Source organism: Loxodonta africana, chromosome 13, assembly GCF_030014295.1.
Source record: "Loxodonta africana isolate mLoxAfr1 chromosome 13, mLoxAfr1.hap2, whole genome shotgun sequence".
In the NCBI taxonomy this organism is placed as follows: domain Eukaryota; kingdom Metazoa; phylum Chordata; class Mammalia; order Proboscidea; family Elephantidae; genus Loxodonta; species Loxodonta africana.
Window position 1 is genome coordinate 16,140,927 of NC_087354.1, and position 18,581 is coordinate 16,159,507.

At 44.6% G+C, this 18,581-nt stretch overlaps 1 protein-coding gene across 1 annotated transcript in view; it reads right to left on the reverse strand.

Moving 5' to 3' along the window:
• PGPEP1L (pyroglutamyl-peptidase I like) overlaps nt 1-18,581 on the reverse strand; it is a 92,144-nt gene that overhangs the window by 35,673 nt on the left and 37,890 nt on the right. The window contains 1 exon segment of the mRNA XM_023553060.2: nt 4,633-4,685. Within this exon segment, the coding sequence (XP_023408828.1) occupies nt 4,633-4,685 (53 nt within the window).

An 18,581-nucleotide genomic window follows, 5' to 3' on the forward strand; every position in this document is an offset into this window, starting at 1 on the left:
GCTCATGGAAGAGGGCAAGCCATGGTGTGATGAACTTAAGGCTGAGGTATTTGAATGAAATCCTTCGCTCACCCTTGGGTCACGTGGTATTGGGTCTTGATATTTCTTCACTCTGGTTGTATCTGCCATCAAGTTGGCCCCAACTCATGGTGACCCCATGTACAATGGAACAAAATGCTGTCCAGTCCTATGCCCTCCTCATGACGGGTTGCAGATTGGACCATTATGATCCATAGGATTTCCGTTGGCTGATTTTTCAGAAGTATATTACCAGGCCTTTTTCCTAGTCCGTCTTAGCCTGGAAGCCCTACTGAAACCTGTTCAGCACCATAGCAACACACAAGCCTCCACTGACAGACAGGTGGTGGCTACGCACAAAGTGCCTTGGCTGTGAATTGAACCTGAATCTCCCTCATGGAATGGACTCAGTGGCAATGGGTTTGGTTTGTTTTTTGTTTGTTTTTTTCCTCCCTTGGAAGGTGAGAATTCTACCACTGAATGACCACTGCCCTCTTCTTTACTTCTAGAAAGTTTAAAAGCCATTATTGTCCTGGAAGTGGCCCTTTTTCTTTGAACAGGTGTTGTCTGTCCCCAAGGGAAGAGCCAGGCGAAAGGGCTGAGCATGGACTTTACTTACTCAGATCCCCTGAGACTGGAATCCAGGCACGGCCACTTCTTGGCATGTGCCCTCAGGCAAATTAATCAATCTCTCCCAGCATCCATTTCCTCTTCTGTAAAATGGGAATAATAATATCTACTTCTCTGGATTGCAGAAAGAATTCAGTGAGCTACTCGCAGCATCTGGTATGGTACCCAGTACATGGTTAAAAAAAAAAAACCCAAACCCATTGCCACTGAGTTGATTCTGACTCATAGCGACCCTATAGGACAGAGTAAAACTGCCCCGTAGAGTTTCCAAGGAGCGCCTGGTGGATTCGAACTGCCAACCTTTTGGTTAGCAGCCATAGCAATTAAACACTATGCTACCAGGGTTTCCAGTACATGGTAGTTTCTATGATTTGTTCCAGAATTTCTATGAGCATCTATTTCTACGATTATTTCCAGAAGTTAGCCAATCCTCCATTGCTGCTCCCACCATGCTGCCTCTTAGGGGTGGAGTCTCCTGTCTCTTCAGCTGCTCTTTTAGGTCCCTTCCTTCCACACATCCTCCAGAGTGATACTAACCTCTTCCTCCTCAGACTCCCATAGTACAGCACTTTTTGGAATCTGCTTGAGGTTATTATTTTATTGATGGGCCATCTCCTCTCTCTAGACAGGAATCCCTAAGAATATGTTTCAATAGTCTGTGTGCTCCACATTAGGCACTGGAGAAATGTATGTTGAGCCGAAAAAGAGTTGGGTTAACTTTTTATATTCACATGGTCATTTTTCATTTCTATGAACATCCATTATCTGTATCCCTTTCCTCTGGAGAAATCCCTGATATTTGAGTCCTGGTGAAAGACATAGCCTGGCTCCCATCACAAAAAACTGAGAAGGGCAGAAAGGCTCTGTTGCAGATGGAGGAGGATCACATGACCTAGGATCACCCAATCAGGTGCACTCACCCTCGACTTTGAATTATGAGCAAAACTCTTTGATACAAGCAAAATCTAGTTTCCAAAAGCCTCCAGAACTGTGAGAGAATAAATTTCTGTTCTTTAAAGCCACCCACTTGTGGTATTTCTGTTATGGCAGGCAGCACTAGGTAACTAAGATACCATATAATTCACCCATTTAAAGTAAACAATTCGATGGTTTTTAGTATATTCAAAGAGTTGTACAACCATCACCACAATTAATTTTAGAGCATTTTCATCATCCCAAAAAGAAACCTATATGCTTTAGCAATAACTCCCCATTTTTTCCCAGCCCCTCCCCAATTCCAGCTCTAAAAATAAAACCATTACCATCCAGTTGGTTCCGACTTATAGCAACCCTGTAGCCTTAGGCAACCACTGATTTACTTTCTGTCTCAGTAGATCTGCCTGGACTGAACATTCATCCAAATGGAATCATACAATATGTGGTCTTGTGTGAATGGCTTCTTTCACTTACAGTGGCGTCACTAGGGTTGGTGTCATCACCCAGTGCGGTAACTGATGGTGTCCTCCCCCCCCCCCAACAAGCCAGCCTTGGGTGGGCAGACTGCCTGGAGAACCCCCCCATGTCGGGTGGAGCGCCTCCCGCCCTGCCTGCCCCTGTGCAGGGCCCAAGCGCTACGCTCAGCGGTCTTTCACTCTCGGTCTTGCCCCCGCAGCTCCCCTACAGCTCTTCCCCTCTCCCATCGGCCAAGGCAGAGACCCTCCTCTCTGCCAATGGTGGGCGCTGTGGCCCAGCCACCCACACCCTGACTGGTGGTTGATGGGGGTGGGGTTGGGGGGGTGTGGGAGTAGGATGGGGTAGGGGTTGGCAGGTGTGGGATTGGTGGTAGAGAGGTGGGAAGGTGATGAATTACCACTGGCTGACGGGTAACACCAACGCTAGTAACGCCACTGCCTAGGCTGCCCCCTCCACCAGCAGCACCAGCCCATCTGCCCATTTGCAGACCCTGGGGTCATTTTGGTGTCACCCCTCTGACAGTGTCAGGGGGTGTGGTCCGCACCCCTCCCCCCCACACAGCCCCTAGTGACACCTCTGCCTGAAGAGAAGTGTTGCGTATTCCTTTGCTGGGAGTCAGGCGTACTAGGACACAGGATCTCCCTTCAAGGGTCTGGTTTAAAGTAAACCATGGGTCATCTCTCCTCCTATTGCTGATAGTGGAATTTTCCCTCAGGCACCTGCATTTTGTGTGTATGCTAACCATCCACTCCCCTCAGGATGCAGTTCTTGGCATGTATGTATGTTGATATGTATGCATGTTTGCTTCTTGGAAGTTTCCTTTACCTTTTGCTTGCTCAGCAACACATAAAAGTTTTATCTTATCTGGTTGATCTGCAGATGAAGGGCCCCCCAGAGCATCTAGTTTGCCATTTTTCTACCCCTTCCTGGAAGCCCCTGGCCTGCTTTTGTTTTTGGCCTGGTTTTTCAGCCTCATTGGTGAATCTTGAGCCTCTTGCTCCTCACTTATCGACATGGTTATGTTCCAAAGACAGGTTAGTATGTGAAAATGGAGGGTGACCACATCAGATCACAAAATGGAGGATGACTACGTCATTACATAACTGCCAGATCATATCATTACATAATTGCCAAACCACTGAGAATCGTGGCCCAGCCAAGTTGATACATGGCCTTAACCATCACAGCCAGCGTTACTCTCACTTCACACTTTTTCATTTGTTACTGCCAGACGTACATCGACAATGAGCAAAATAGTCCAATAGTATATTTTTTTACTGTGCTGTAAATCTGAAATACCGGGTAAGTGTGGCTTAGGTGTAATCCTCTCAATTAATCCACTTCCTGTGTGAATCTGCCAAAGTTGGTTTCTGTTTGCCTGCAGCTAAGAACCTACCTGATAGAATAGCCTTCTAGTAACATAAGTGCTGGGCTACTAACCCAAAAGTTTGGTAGTTCAAACCCACCCAGAGACACCTCTGAAGTAAGGCCTGATAATCTGCTTCTGAAAGTTCACGGCCTTGAAAACCTATGGCGTGCGTTTCTACTCCGCACACTTGGGGTCACCATGAGCAGGAACTGACCCAAGGGCAGCTAACAACAACAATACAGTAATTCTTTTTTGAGCAGTACATTTTACAGAGTTCTAAGGGCTTTATGTGTACTAACTTCCATGGTCTCACCACCTCCCCATTTTATGGATAAGGAAACTAAGGCACAGAAACTGAGGACTCAGGTGGCTTGCCCTGAGTCCCACAGTTTACAACTGTTGGAGCTGGGAGGTGAATCCAGGAGTCTGGTTCTTTTCCATGAAGGATTCATGGTAATCTGAGTGGCAGAGAAAGGCCTGCTTTCTACCACCAGTTACCTTCTACTCAAGGGGATCCCATGTGTGTCAGAGTAGAACTGTGATCCAACAGATTCACGACATTGAGGGTCAAATGTGGATAGACAGTGGACTCTGTGTCTGAGCTGGCGACATCAGGCAGTTGCCTCAAGAAAGAGACATGGGTCAGCTCTACTAATGACGCCCATACCTTTCTCACGTGCTGTCTGAGGATGTACTTTCTCCTGGTTGGCTACTTTCTTAGAAATAAAGGTGCGTTGTTTATAGTAATACCATTTATTAAGCATTTACTGCACCATGCTCAGTGCTTTAAGTACTTATCTTTTTTAATCCTCAGAACAACACTGTGACATCACTACTATTATTGCTCCATTTTAGGCTGAGGAACCAGAGGCCGGGGAGTAACAGAAGGGGTGGGGACTGGAACCCAGTTCACATGACAGCAGAGCCTGCCTGGGGCACCCCTCCATCCTTCTTCGAGTGTTCGTTTAGTCTCCGTTCTTCACCACACAGGCAGAAGGCCGTGTGGAGGGAGGCAAGTCACGAGTCATGAGTCACGTGCCCCAAGGACCAAAGAACAGACATTCTCCCAGGGCCCACATGCTTGTTTTTCTCCCTCCCCAGGGATCAGGTTACCAAGGTGACTGCATGCTGAAGCTTGTCAGCAACCTTGGAGGGAACCAGCTGGGCCCTGAGCTGTGAGGCTGGGCCTGGACGGGCTTTACCTTCACTGCTTCCCAGCTAGGATTCACCAGGTGCTGCCGGAAGGGTCCAAAACCTGAAACCAAAGAGATCCCAGTTTGCCTAGGCCTTGAAGAGGCCTCCTCTTTTGGGCTCCCCTTCTGGGCCTCCCCTTCTGGGCGTGCCCGACAGGAATCTCTTGCTGCTCCCTGGGCCATTATGAGCCCTAGTGAACTCCAAAAAAGAAAAAAATTGCCATCAAGTTCACACTGACTGATGGCAACCCCATGTGTCAGAGTAGAACTGTGCTCTCTAGTGTTTTCAAGGCTGCAACCTTTTGAAAGCAGATCTCAAAGTGCCTCTGGATGGGTTCAAACCACCAAACTTTTGGTTACTCATCAAGCTCTTAAACAAGGATTCTTTAGCAAACTCCACAAGTCCTTATTCTGAGACATGCAACCTTGCCAAACTGGGAGCATTTTCAGAGACCTTTTCTTGTATGAGGCATTGCAGGGGAGCCAAAAGGGACATGGTGCTGACCCACTGCCAAGCTAGGAGGGCTTGAGCACGTGTGTGCACAAATGACCAGCTAACTTTTGTGCTTTGTAGAGAACCCAGAAATAGAGCTACACAAATACGCTCAAGTGATGGTTGACAAAGGTACAAAAGCAGTTCAATAGAGGAAGGATAGTCTTTTCAACAAATGGTGCTGGAACAGTTGGACATCAAAAGGCAAAAAAATGAACCTTGACCTAAGTCTCATACTTTATACAAAAATTACCTTAAAATGTATCATGGAGTTAAGTGTAAAATGTACTACTATACATACATATAAAGATATATATGTATGTATGTGTGTGTGTGTGTGTTGTTAGGTGCTGTTGAGTCAGTTCCGACTCATAGCGACCCTATGCACAACAGAATGAAACACTGCCCGGTCCTGTGCCATCCTTACGAACGTTGTTACACTTGGAATCCTTGTTGCACCCACAGTGTCAATCCACCTCGTTGAGGGTCTTCCTCTTTTCTGCTGACCCTGTACTTTGCCAAGCATGATGTCCTTCTCCAGGGACTGATCCCTCCTGACAACATGTCCAAAGTGTATAAGATGCAGTCTCGCCATCCTTGCTTCTAAGGAGCATTCTGGTTGCACTTCTTCTAAGACAGATTTGTTCTTTCTTTTGGCAGTCCATGGTATATTCAATATTCTTCGCCAACACCACAATTCAAAGGGGTCATCTCTTCTTCCGTCTTCCTTATTCATTGTCCAGCTTTCACATGCATATGAGGCAATTGAAAAGATCATGGCTTGGGTCAGGCGCACCTTAGTCTTCAAAGTGACATCTTTGCTTTTCAGCACTTTAAAGAGGTCCTCTGCAGCAGCTTTACCCAATGCAATGCATCGTTTGATTTCTTGGCTGCTGCTTCCATGGCTGTTGATTGTGGATCTAAGTAAAAAGAAATCCTTGACAACTTCAATCTTTTCTCTGTTTATCATGATGTTGCCTATTGGTCCAGTTGTGAGGACTTCTGTTTTCTTTATGTTGAGGTGCAATCCATACTGAAGGCTGTGGTCTCTGATCTTCATTAGTAAGTGGTTCAAGTCCTCTTCACTTTCAGCAAGCAAGGTTGTGTCATCTGCAAAATGCAGGTTGTTAATGAGTCTTCCTCCAATCCTGATGCCCCGTTCTTCTTCATATAGTCCAGATTCTCAGATTATTTGCTTAGCATACAGATTAAATAGGTATGGTGAAAGGATACTATCATGATGTACACCTTTCCTGACTTTAAACTACTCAGTATCCCCTTGTTTTGTCCGAACAACTGCCTCTTGATCTATGTAAAGTTTCCACTGAGCACAATTAAGTTTTCTGGAATTCCCATTCTTCACAATATTATCCATAATTTGTTATGATCCATCCAGTCGAGTGCCTTGCATAGTCAGTAAAACACAGGGAAACATCCTTCTGGTATTCTCTACTTTCAGCCAGGATCCATCTGACATCAGCAGTGATATCCCTGGTTCCACATCCTCTTCTGAAACCGGCCTGAATTTCTGGCAGTACCCTGTCGATATACTGCTGCAGCTGTTTTTGAATGATCTTCAGCAAAATTTTGCTTCCGTGTGATATTAATGATATTGTTCTATAATTTCCGTATTCAGTTGGATCACTGTCCTTGGGAATAGGCACAAATATGGATCTCTTCCAGTTAGTTGACCAGGATGCTGTCTCCATATTTCTTGGCATAGACGAGTGAGCACCTCCAGTGCTGCATCCATTTGTTGAAACATCTCAACTGATGTTCCATCAATTCCTGGAGACTTGTTTTTCGCCAATGCCTTCAGAGCAGCTTGGACTTCTTCCTTTAGTACCATTGGTTCCTGACCATATGCCACCTCTTGAAATGGTTGAACATCAACTAATTCTTTTTGGAATAATGACTCTGTGTATTTCTTCCATCTTCTTTTGATGCTTGCTGCTTCATTTAATATTTTCCCCACAGAATCCTTCACTATTGCGACTCGAGGCTTGAATTTTTTCCTCAATTCTTTCAGCTTGAGAAACGCCAAGCGTGTTCTTTGCTTTTGGTTTTCTATCTCCAGCATTTTGCACATGTCATTATAATACTTTGTCTTCTTGAGCTGCCGTTTGAAATCTTCCGTTCAGTTCTTTTACGTCATCATTTCTTCCTTTTGCTTTAGCTGCTCGACGTTCACAAGCAAGTTTCCGAGTCTCCTCTGACATCCATCTTGCACTTTTCTTTCTTTCCTGTCTTTTCAATGGCCTCTTGCTTTCTTCATATATGATGTCTCTGATGTCATTCCACAACTTGTCTGGTCTCCAGTCACTAATGTTCAGTGCATCAAATCTATTCTGGAGATGGTCTCTGAGTTCAGGGAGGATAAACTCAAGGTTATACTTTGGCTCTCATGGACTTGCTCTGATTTTCTTCAATTTCAGCTTGAACTTGCATATGAGCAATTGATGGTCTGTTCCACAGTTGGCCCCTGGCCTTCTTCTGACTGATGACACTGAGCTTTTCCATCGTCTCTTTCCACAGATGTAGTCAGTTTGATTCCTGTGTGTTCCATCTGGAGAGGTCCATGTGTATAATTCCCGTTTATGTTGGTGAAAGAAGCTATTTGCAATGAAGAAGTCGTTGGTCTTGCAAAATTCTATCATTCGATCTCCGGCACTGTTTCCATCACCAAGGCCATATTTTCCAACTATCGATCCTCTTCTTTGTTTCCAACTTTCGCGTTCTAATCACCAGTAATTATCAATGCATCCTGATTGCATGTTCGATCACTTTCAGACTGCAGGAGCTGATAAAAATCTCCTTTTCCTTCATCTTTGGCCTTAGTGGTTGGTGCATAAATTTGAATAATAGTCCTTTAACTGGTCTTCCTTGTAGGCATATAGATATTATCCTATCACTGACAGTGTTGTACTTCCAGATAGATCTTGAAATGTTCTTTTTGACCATGAATGCAATACCTTTCCTCTTCAAGTTGTCATTCCCAGCGTAGTAGACTATATGATTGTCTGATTCAAAATGGCCAATACCAGTCCATCTCAGCTCACTAATGCCTAGGATATCAATGTTTATGCATTCTATTTCATTTTTGATGATTTCTTATTTTCCTAGATTCATGCTTCATACATTCCAGGTTCAGATTATTAATAACGTTAATTATTAATGTTTGCAGCTGTTTCTTCTCATTTTGAGTTGTGCCACATCAGCAAATAAAGGTCCCAAAAGCTTTATTCCATCCACATCATTAAGGTCGACTCTACTTTGAGGAGGCAGCTCTTCCCCAGTCATCTTTTGAGTGCCTTCCAACCTGAGGGACTCATCTTCCAGTACTATATCAGACAATGTTCCGCTGCTATTCGTAAGGTTTTCACTGGCTAATGCTTTTCAGAAGTAGACTGCCAGTTCTTTCTTCCTAGTCTGTCTTAGTCTGGAAGTTCAGCTGAAACCTGTCCTCCATGGGTGACCCTGCTGGTGTCTGAATACTGGTGGCATAGCTTCCAGCATCACAGTAACATGCAAGCCCCCACAGTATGACAAACTGACAGACATGTGGTGGATATATATATAAAACCAAAAAGCCAAACCTGTTGCCGTCAAGTTGATTCGGACTCATAGTGACCCTACTGGACAGAGTAGAATGTCTCCATAGGATTTCCAAGGAGCGACTGGAAGATTTGAACTGCTGACCTTTTGGTTAGCAGCAGAACTCTTAAACACTGTGCCACCGGGGCTCTGTATATATATATATATATATATATATATATATATATGGAGAAAATCTTGGACCTAGAACTTTGCAAGGAGTTCTTAGACTTGCCACCAAAAGTACAATCTATAAAAGGAAAAATTGGTAAATTGGACCTCATCAAAATTAAAAACATTTGCTCTGTGAAAAATAACTTTGTTAAGAGGATGAAAAGGCAAGCTACAAATGGATAAAATATTTGCAAATCACGTATCTGACAAAGGCCTTGTCTGTAGAGTATATGAAGAACTCTCAAAACTCAACAATTGAGCAAATAATCCAATTAGAAAATGGGCAAAAAACGTGAAGAGACATTTCATGAAAGAGGATACACAGATGGCAAACCAGCACATAAAAGATGGTCAACGTCATTAGCCATTAGGGAAAAGCAATTAAAACCACAATGACAGATCACTATACAACTATCAGAGTGGTTAAATGACAAACACTGATAACACCAATCACGAATAAGGATGCGGAGAAACTGGATCACGCATGTGTGGCTTGTGGGGATGTGAAATGATAGATCCACTCTGGGAATAGTTCCTCAGTTTCTTTTAAAACAGAGAAATTAATATTTATTTTCAGACAGGAGCTTATACACAGAAGTTCATAACAGCTTTATTTGTAACAGCCAAAACCAAGAAAAACCCAGATGTCCTTCAATGGATGAATGGTTAAACTAACTGTGGTTCGTCATACCATGGAATACTACTCAGCAATAAAAAGGAAAGAAAAAAGTAGAAACAACCCAAAGGTACATTAAGCTAAATAAGTCAGAACCAAAAGTGCAAATATTGCATGATCCCACTCATGGAATATCTAGAATAGGCAAATGCCTAGATAGTCATATCGTAGATTAGTGGTCACCAGGGGCTGGGGAGTGGGGGGCGAAATGGAGAGTTGTAGCTTAGTAGGTACAGTTTCTGTCTGGGGTGATGAACAATTTTTGGAAAAGTGGTATAGTTGTACAATATTGTGAATATAATGCTACTGAATCGCGCAATTAAAACTGATTAAAATGACAAATTTTAGCATAATAAATGAATGACAAAAACAATAAATAAAGGCTCTCTAACCCCAGTCTTGGCCAAAGGGCTAAAGTAATTCTTGCTGAGAAAAATCAAAGCTCACTGCAAGGGAAACGTTGGTGCTGGTGAATACTGAGCTGTAATCCCCTCTACAAACCTCGCCAGCGCCATTCAAAGCTTCCAGTGTGTGTGTATCTGTGTGTGTGAAAAATAAAAATAACTCAAATGTCCATCAACTGATGAATGGATCAAAAAATTGTGCTATATCCATACAATGGAACATTGTTTGGCAGTAAAAAGAGATAAATTACTGGTACATGCTATAATGTGGATGGACCTTAAAATCAAGTTAAGCCAAAGAAGCCAGTCACTAAAGACCACATATCTTATGATTCCAATTATATGAAATGCCCAGAAAAGGCAAATCTATACAGACAGAAAGTAGATTAGTGGTTTGCCTAGGGCTGAGGGAGGATGGGGGCACTGGGGAGTGACTGCTAAAGGAAATCAAAACAAAACAGAAAAACCAGTTGGGTTGATTCCAACTCATAGAGACCCTATAGGACAGAGTAGGACTGCCCCATAGAGTTTCCAAAGCTGTAAACCTTTATAGAAGTAGACTGCCACATCTTTTCTCCCACAGAGTGGCTGGTGGGTTCTAGCTGCCGACCTTTTGGTTGGCAGCTGAGCACTTTAACCGTTGTGCCACCAGGACTCCTGCTAAGGGCATTAGAGTTCCTTTTTGGGGATCGAAAATGTCCTAAAATTGATTGTGGCAATGGATATATGACTCTATGAATATGTGAAAAGCCACTGGATTCTACACTTTAAATGGGTAAACTATATGATATATGAAGGGGCCCTGGTGGAGGAGTGGTTAAATGCTTGGCTGCTAACAGAAAGGTCAGCAGTTCAGAGAAATTATACTTCCATTAAGTTGCTAAAAAATGCTTTTAAAGAAGCTATTGATCCATTCACAAACTTGGATGTGCCTCAAAGGAATCATCACACTGAGTGGAAAAAAAAAATCTCAAAAGGCTGTATACTGCATGTATATAATATTTGTAAAATAATATAATTATAGAGACAAGGAACAGATTAATGGCTGCCAGGAGTTTGAGATGAAGGGAGGGGGTGAGCATAGCTATAAAGGGGTAGTGCTAGGGAGTCCTTATAGTGATGGTGATATGTCAAGTTACACATCTTGACCGTGGTTATACGGAGCTGTACATGTAATAAAACTGCATAAAGTTGCACATACACATACATACACACAAGTGCATGTATAACTGGTGAAATCTGAACAAGCTGTATGGATTGTACCAATGTCAATTTCCTGGTTTTGATGTTAAAAATACTAACATTACATCAAAAGAAGATGGAAGAACTAGATGGTGCCCGGCTACAACCGATGACTGCCCTGACAGGGAACACAACAGAGAACCCCTCCCTGAGGGAGCAGGAGAGCAGTGGGATGCAGACCCCAAATTCTCATAAGACCACACTTAATGATCTGACTGAGACTGGAAGGACACCAGTGGTCATGGCCCCAAGACCTTCTGATGGCCCAGGACAGGAACCATTCCCGAAGCCAACTCTTCAGACATGGATTGGACCAGACAATGGGTTGGAGAGGAATGCTGGTGAGGAGTGAGCTTCTTGGATCAGGTGGACACTTGAGACAATGTTGGCATCTCCTGCCTGGAGGGGAGATGAGAGGGTGGAGGGGGTTAGAAGCTGGCAAAATGGACACGAAAAGAGAGAGTGGAGGGAGAGAGTGGGCTGTCTCATTAGGGGGAGAGCAATTGGGAGTGTGTAGCAAGATGTATATGGGTTTTTGTGTGAGAGACTGACTTGATTTGTAAGCTTTCACTTAAAGCACAATAAAAATTATTAAAAAAAGAAGAAGAAAATGGAAGGAATACACAGAGTCACTGTACCAAAAAGAATTGGCTGACATTCAACCACTTCAGGAGATAGCATATGATCAAGAACCCATGGTGTTGAAGAAAGAAGTCCAAGCTGCTCTGAAAAAGAAAAAAATTTTTTTTTTTTTTTTAGGCACTGGTGAAAAACAAGGCTCCAGGAACTGATGGAATATCAGTTGAGATGTTTCAATTGATGCAGCCCTGGAGGTGCTCACTCGTCTATGCCAAGAAATTCGGAAGACACCTACCTGGCCAACTGACTAGAAGAGCTCCACATAAATGCCCATTCCAAAGAAACGTGATTCAACAGAATGCAGAAATCATAGAACAATATCATTAATACGGCACACAAGTAAAATTTTGCTGAAGATCGTTCAAAAGTGGCTGCAGCAGTATATTGACAGGGAACTGCCAGAAATTTAAGCCGGATTCAGAAGAGGATGTGGAATGAAGGATATCATTGATGACGTCAGGTGGATCCCGGTTGAAAGCAGAGAATACCAGAAAGACGTTTACCTGTGTTGTATTGACTGTGTAAAAGTCAATTGACTGTGTGGATTATAACAAATTATGGATAACATTTCGAAGAATGGGAATTCCAGAACACTTAATTGTGCTCATGTGGAACCTGTATATAGACCAAGAGGCAGTTGTTTGAACAGAACAAAGGGATACTGTATGGTTTAAAAACAGGAAAGGTGTGCATCATGGTTGTACCCTTGCATAAGGCTTATTCAATCTGTATCCTGAACAAATAAACTGAGAAGCTAGACTGTATGAAAAAGAATGCAGTATCAGGATTGACAGAAGACTCGTTAACAACCCATAATATGCAGATGACACAACCTTGCTTGCTGAAAGTGAAAAGGACTTGAAGCACTTACTGATGAAAATCAAAGACCACAGCCTTCAGTATGGATTACCCCTCAACATAAAGAAAACAGAAGTCCTTACGACTGGACCAATAAGCAACATCATGATAAACGGAGAAAAGATTGAAGTTGTCAAGGATTTCATTTTACTTGGATTCACAATCAATGCCCATGGAAGCAGCAGTCAAAAAATCGAATGACATATTGCACTGGGCAAATCTGCTGCAAAAAAGACCTCTCTAAACTGTTAAAAAGCAAAGATGTCACTTTGAGTACTAAGGTGAGCCTGACCCAAGCCATGGTATTTTCAATTGCCTCATATGCATGTGAAAGCTGAACAGTGAATAAGGAAGACTGAATAAGAATTGATGCCTTTGAATTATGGCGTTGGCAAAGAATATTGACCATGCCATGGACTGCCAGAAGAATGAGCTAATCTGTCATGGAAGAAGTACAGCCAGAATGCTCCTTAGAAGCAAGGACGGCAAGACTTCATCTCATGTACTTTGGTCATATTATCAGGAGGGACCAGTCCCTGGAAAAGGACGTCATGCTTGGTAAGGCAGAGGGTCAGTGAAAAAGAGAAAGACCCTCAAAAAGATGGATTGACACAGTGGCTTCAACAGTGTGCTCAAGCATAACAAATGATTGTGAGGATGGCACAGGACTGGGCAGTATTTTGTCCTGTTGTACATAGGGTCGCTATGAGTCGGTACGGACTTGATGGCACCCAACAACAACAACACTGGGGGAGACTGGGTGAAGGGTACAGAGGGCTCCCTGTACGTTTCTTTGCAACTTCCTTGATTCTGTAATTATTTCAAAATAAAAAGTTTTAAAAAACGTGTGCTTTGGTCTGGTGCTTCTCAAACTCTAATAAGCACATGTATCTTGTTAAAATGCAGCATCTGATTCTGTTGGTCCGGGGTGGTACTGGAGATTCTGCGCTTCTAACAAACTCCTGGTGGAGCAGCTGCTGCTGGCCTGCATCTTTGAATGACTAGAGCAGTTCAGCGAGGGGAGAAAGTACGTGGGTAGGGAGGGGTTGAGGAAGCCTGGAGGAGGTGGGGTGAGCCAGGGCTTCATGGAGGGGGGAGGCAGAGTGACTGGAGAGGGTAGGGCACCTGCTATCAATGGGGGTGGCTCTGGGTGAGGGGAGCCCTTAGGGAGGAGGCTGGCCCGACTAGAGGAGGCCTCATCTGGGAAGGAGCAAGAGACAGGGCTGCCGGACAAGGTTTTTTGATGAAAGGGCTAGTCCCTTGAACTGCGAACACTTGTTTGTGTTGTACATTATTTCATAGTTTAAGTGGAATGAAGAATCTTAAAAATGGCAATTAACTAGAATTTTGTTTTGGGGATGACAGCAAACCCCCTCTGGGACAAGCTTGGGAAAAGTTTCCTGCTGGCCTGAGAAGAAGCTACATCTCAGGGCTCTATCACCTTCTGAGTGTTCCAACTGTTCATTTCTATGCCCCCACACCATGGAGTGGCCCCTCCAAAGCTCAGGTCACAGCCAGGCCTGGGGGGGCGGGGCGGCAGTTGGGAGTGATCAAAAGAATTCAGCCTTTGGGGTCCGGCTTCTGCTTTTGAATCTCAGGCCTAACACTTACCACTGCATGACCTTGAGCAAGTTACTTAGCCTCAGTGCCTTGGTTTTTTCATCTGTAAAATGGGGCTAATCATAGTAATCTAATAAGTCCTATGCATGTGAAAGCTGGACGATGAAAAAGGAAGACTGAAAAAGAATTGATACATTCGAATTCTGCTGTTGACGAAGAATATTGAATATACCATGGACTGTCAGAAGAACAAACAAATCTGTCCAGGAGAAAGTACAGCCAGAACACTCCTTAGAAGCAAGGATGGCAAGACTTTGTTTCATTTACTTTGGACTTGTCATCAGGAGAGACCAATCGCTGGAGAAGGACATAACACTTGATAAAATAGAGGGTCAGCAGAAAAGAGGGCGACCCTCAGTTTTGAGGTGGATTGACACAGCGGCTGCAACAATGGGCTCAAATGTAGCAATGATTGATTGCGAGGATGGCGCAGGCCCGGGCAGTGTTTCCTTCTGTTGTACACAGGGTCACCACGAGTAGGAACCAACTCAAGGGCACCTAACAACAATAGGGTAGTCATGAGGACTAAGTGAATGAATGAAGCGGAGCACTTAGATAGTGCCTGGGCCTAGGAAGCGGTGTGCATGCTCCCCTTCATTGTTATTAGAGTTACCTGGCTTCCAGGATAGGCTTATGGGTTAAACGATACTACCTACGGAAAGTGCTGGGCTGTTTCTGGAATGAGGAGGCGCTCAGCAAAGGAGTCCTTTTTCACTGTCTGCTCCATGTGGGGTGGGATGATTCGGCTCTGGTCTGATGCTGCCCTGATTCAAGCTCATCGCTTGATGCCACTCTTTCTCAGTTTCAAAGCCCTTTGGAAAAAATTCCTGGGCCCTGTGCACAGCAGTCAGGGGCATCTTCTCCTCACTTTTCATGAGGCATTTATACCTACCTGTCTTTTTCTGGAGTCCCTGGTTGTACAGCTAATGTGCTAATGTGCTTGGCTGCTAACCCAAAGGTTGAAGGTTTGAGTCCATCCAGAGGTACCTCAGGAGAAAGGTCTGGAGATCTACTTCTGAAAAATCAGCCATTGTAAACCCTATGGAGCGCAATTCTACTCTGACACACACGGGGTTGCCATTAGCTGCAATTGACTGGATGGCAAGTGGTTTTTCTTTTTCTATCTCTTTCCCCAAAAAGAGAGAGGCCTAATGTAAATGGGATGGGTTAACTAGGAGGACGAAGGAGATACGGGGGGCCTCATTTGTTCCTCTCTTCCTGAGGGCCCAAGCTCAGGATTCACAGGTCCCTGCCTGATCCCTGTGGGGGAGGGTAGCCACTGTCAGATGGGTCTGTGCCAGCTGGGTACTCACTGGGCTGTTAGGAAAGCACTGGGCTGCAGACCCAGGTGGCATTCTCCAACTCAGCCTTCTCTGTAATACAGCTGAGGCTTTGAGCCCCGTCTATCTGATCACTATGACAGGTTTCTCAATTACTACAAATTCTGAAATGGGGAAAAACATTGAATTTGTGATTAAATATCAACCTCTGAAACCCCAGCTCCCCAAATCTCAGACCTTTAGAGTAGGAGCCAGTTCTGGAGAGGGCTGTGCCTCTGCAGTTCCTGAATGTTTGGGTCTAGAAACACTAACCAAGACCAAAACCAAAGGAGTTGCCTTTGAGACGATTCTGACTCATGGCGACCCCATGTGTGTCGGAGCAGGGCTTCGAACCAGTTCATTCCAGTTCGAACGCCTGCCAAGAATCTGCATTTCCACCCCAGATACACTGAATCAGAATCTACGTTTTAACACGATTCCTAGGTAATTCTATAAGAATCTATACTTTAACACGATTACTTGTGGACCATGCTGAAATGTAGATTCTGACTGAGTATATCTGGGGTAGAAATGCAAATTCTCAGTAGGAGTTTGAGCCAGAATGAACCAGTTGGAAGCCCTGTATCACAGTAGAACTGTGCTCCATAGAGTTTTGAAGGCTGTGACCTTTTGGAAGCAGGTCACCAGGCCTTTCTTCCGAGGCACCCCTGGGGGAGTTCAAACCACCAATGTTTCAGTTAATAGCCAAGCACTTAATCATTTGCACCACCCAGCAACTCCAGGGTTGGCTTTTGAGTGGGTGAAACTTCCTCAGGGATGCAAAAATGTTGGCCAGGATGTCCCCGGGCCCCAGCGGTATCTCTGACTTTGACCGAATCATAAAGAATAAATAAGACTGCAGCTGCCACTGGGAGCAGCCAGCAAGAAAAGAACAGTTTTAGAAAATACTAAGGTTTAGGAAAGACCTGAGAAGCCAGAGAACTTTTGGGGTGATTGTAGGGATAATAAAAACGTGAGTGACCCACAAAAAAAACTCTCTTCTGCGTTAGAATCATTTTCAGATCAGCAAAGATTATCTCTTCTCTGTTTTAAATTAGGGAAAGCAACTAGGGAAGGTTTGAAGCTCTCATTTTGCAGGGTAAACTCTTACTTTAAACTTGGCAAGCCCCTCAAGTGGAACTTGCAAAAGCAGCTGGAGACAGTTTCTCGTGGAGTCAAGAGGGGCCTTCCGAGGAGTAAAGGAGCCTGGTGGTGCAGTCGTTAAGTGCTGCGCTACTAACCAAAAGGTTGATGGTTCAAATCTACCAGGTCCTCCGCGGGAGAAAGATGTGGCAGTCTGTCTGCCCCGTAAAGACTTATAGACTTGGAAACCCATGGGGCAATTCTACTCTGTCCTATAGGGTCGCTATGAGTTAGAATCCATTTGACGGCAATGGGTTTGGTTTTGCTGTTGGAGGGACACAGGTTCTCTCAGTCTTTCATTGGTATTGCTGGTGCTAGCCAGAACACCTTGGTCGTGAGGCTGTTGGCCAGAGCCCTCATCCTTTCACTGTCTGTCTATATGTCGATTGTTTTGACGCAATTTATACACAAAGTAAATCCACTTAAATGGCAAGAATGCCCCTGGTAGCTGCAGAGCATTTTAGTAAAGGAAGGCTGCACTCCGGAAGCCACCGGGCGTGCCCAGGTCGAGGCTGATGATCAGGTCCCCCATCAAACAATCTCGAGTCAAACGGCAGGCCGACAGTACAAAGGCAGGGTCAGGGTGGCTCTGAGGCTGCCCTGGGGCTTCGGCACCCATATTTCTCTGGTGACAAGATTTCCGTGGGTAGGAACACAGTTTCCCTTGGAATTGAAGAGCGATTTGAATCGCTGAATTGCTATACCCAAAATAACAAATGAGAGCAAGGTAGGTAAAGGATCTGCAAGATAACTTTGTTTTTCCTCCAGATGGTCAAGAGACATCTGATTATAGACTGAAAATATGAAAACAGGTAACCTTCTATTTTCCATGCCTTGCATCTTCTCTATTTCCTTCATCCAACACAATTAAAGACACTGAAAATAGGTCAGATATGTCCAACTAAAAACAGCAAGAGGAAGAGCTTTGTGCAGAAGCCGAGACTTGCAGGGACCAGCTGTGGCAATGACACGGTGGCACACACGTAGCTGGTGCTGACTTTGGATGCGGTGGTGAAAGCTGGGGACTGGGTGGTTACCATTCCTTTGGGGCCAACCTTTTGAAGTTCAGAGTCTCCCTGAGTAGCTGAAGCCCCCAGTCTCAGGACAGGGTCTGTGTATTCCTTTGGGTGTTGTAGAAATGGGCTGGGTGAGTCTCAGGAAGCGCATGTCCTTTCTGGGCCCCCAGCTCGCCCTTCCTTGCTATGCAGGGTACCGCAATGGATGCTGTTGTACATTGCATTGTGCCCCCTCGAAAGACTGGCTGAAACCCTAACCACTGTACCTGTGAATGTGACCTCATTTGGAAATAGTGGTTTGAAGATGTTATCAGTTAACATGAAGTCACACTGGAGTAGGGTGGGCCTGAATCCAATATGAGTGGTATGCTAGAGAGACAGACAGAGGGGAAGCACCATGAGGTGACAGAGCTGTGCTGCAGCTGCAAGCCAAGGAAAGGAATGCTTGAGGCTTCCAGACACTGACAGAGACAAGAAAGGATCTTCCTCTACAGCCTTTAGAGACAGCAAGGTCCTGCTGACACCCTGAACACAAACTCCCAGCCACCGGAACTGTGAGACAATAAATTTCTGTTTTTTTTAAAAGCCACCCACTCTAAAAAGACCAGGCTTAATGGTCTGACTGGAAACCCTGGTGGCATAGTGGTTAAGTGCTACGGCTGCTAACCAAGAGATTGGCAGTTCAAATCCGCTAGGCACCTCTTGGAAACTCTATGGGGGCAGTTCTACTCTGTCCTGTAGGGTCGCTACGAGTCGGAGTCGACTTGATGGCAGTGGGTT